Source organism: Pteropus alecto, unplaced genomic scaffold (assembly GCF_000325575.1).
Source record: "Pteropus alecto unplaced genomic scaffold, ASM32557v1 scaffold43, whole genome shotgun sequence".
In the NCBI taxonomy this organism is placed as follows: domain Eukaryota; kingdom Metazoa; phylum Chordata; class Mammalia; order Chiroptera; family Pteropodidae; genus Pteropus; species Pteropus alecto.
The window spans coordinates 2,644,561-2,644,847 of record NW_006435764.1 but is presented as its reverse complement, the minus strand read 5'-3'; the positions used below and the strand labels follow the sequence as shown (position 1 = coordinate 2,644,847).

General features: G+C 72.1%; 1 protein-coding gene across 1 annotated transcript in view; it reads left to right on the top strand.

Moving 5' to 3' along the window:
* Nucleotides 1-6: 6 nt before the first annotated feature.
* FADD (Fas associated via death domain) overlaps nucleotides 7-287 on the top strand; it is a 6,839-nt gene continuing 6,558 nt past the window's right edge. Inside the window, exon 1 of the mRNA XM_006911292.3 lies at nucleotides 7-281. Within this exon, the coding sequence (XP_006911354.1) occupies nucleotides 50-281 (232 nt within the window). The 5' untranslated portion in view covers nucleotides 7-49. The remainder of the gene's footprint in view (nucleotides 282-287) is intronic.

Genomic DNA, 287 nt, shown 5'->3' with positions numbered 1-287 from the left:
GACGCCCGCCCGCAGAGGGCCAGGTCCGGGGACCGCCGCGCCCTGCGCCATGGACCCGTTCCTGGTGCTGCTGCACTCGGTGTCGGCCAGCCTGTCGAGCGGCGAGCTGACGGAGCTCAAGTTCCTGTGCCAGGGCCGCGTGGGCAAGAGGAAGCTGGAGCGCGTGCAGAGCGGCGTCGACCTCTTCTCCGTGCTGCTCGAGCAGAACGAGCTGGACCCGCACCACACCGAGCTGCTGCGCGAGCTGCTCACGTCCCTGCGGCGCCAGGACCTGCTGCGGCGCCTGG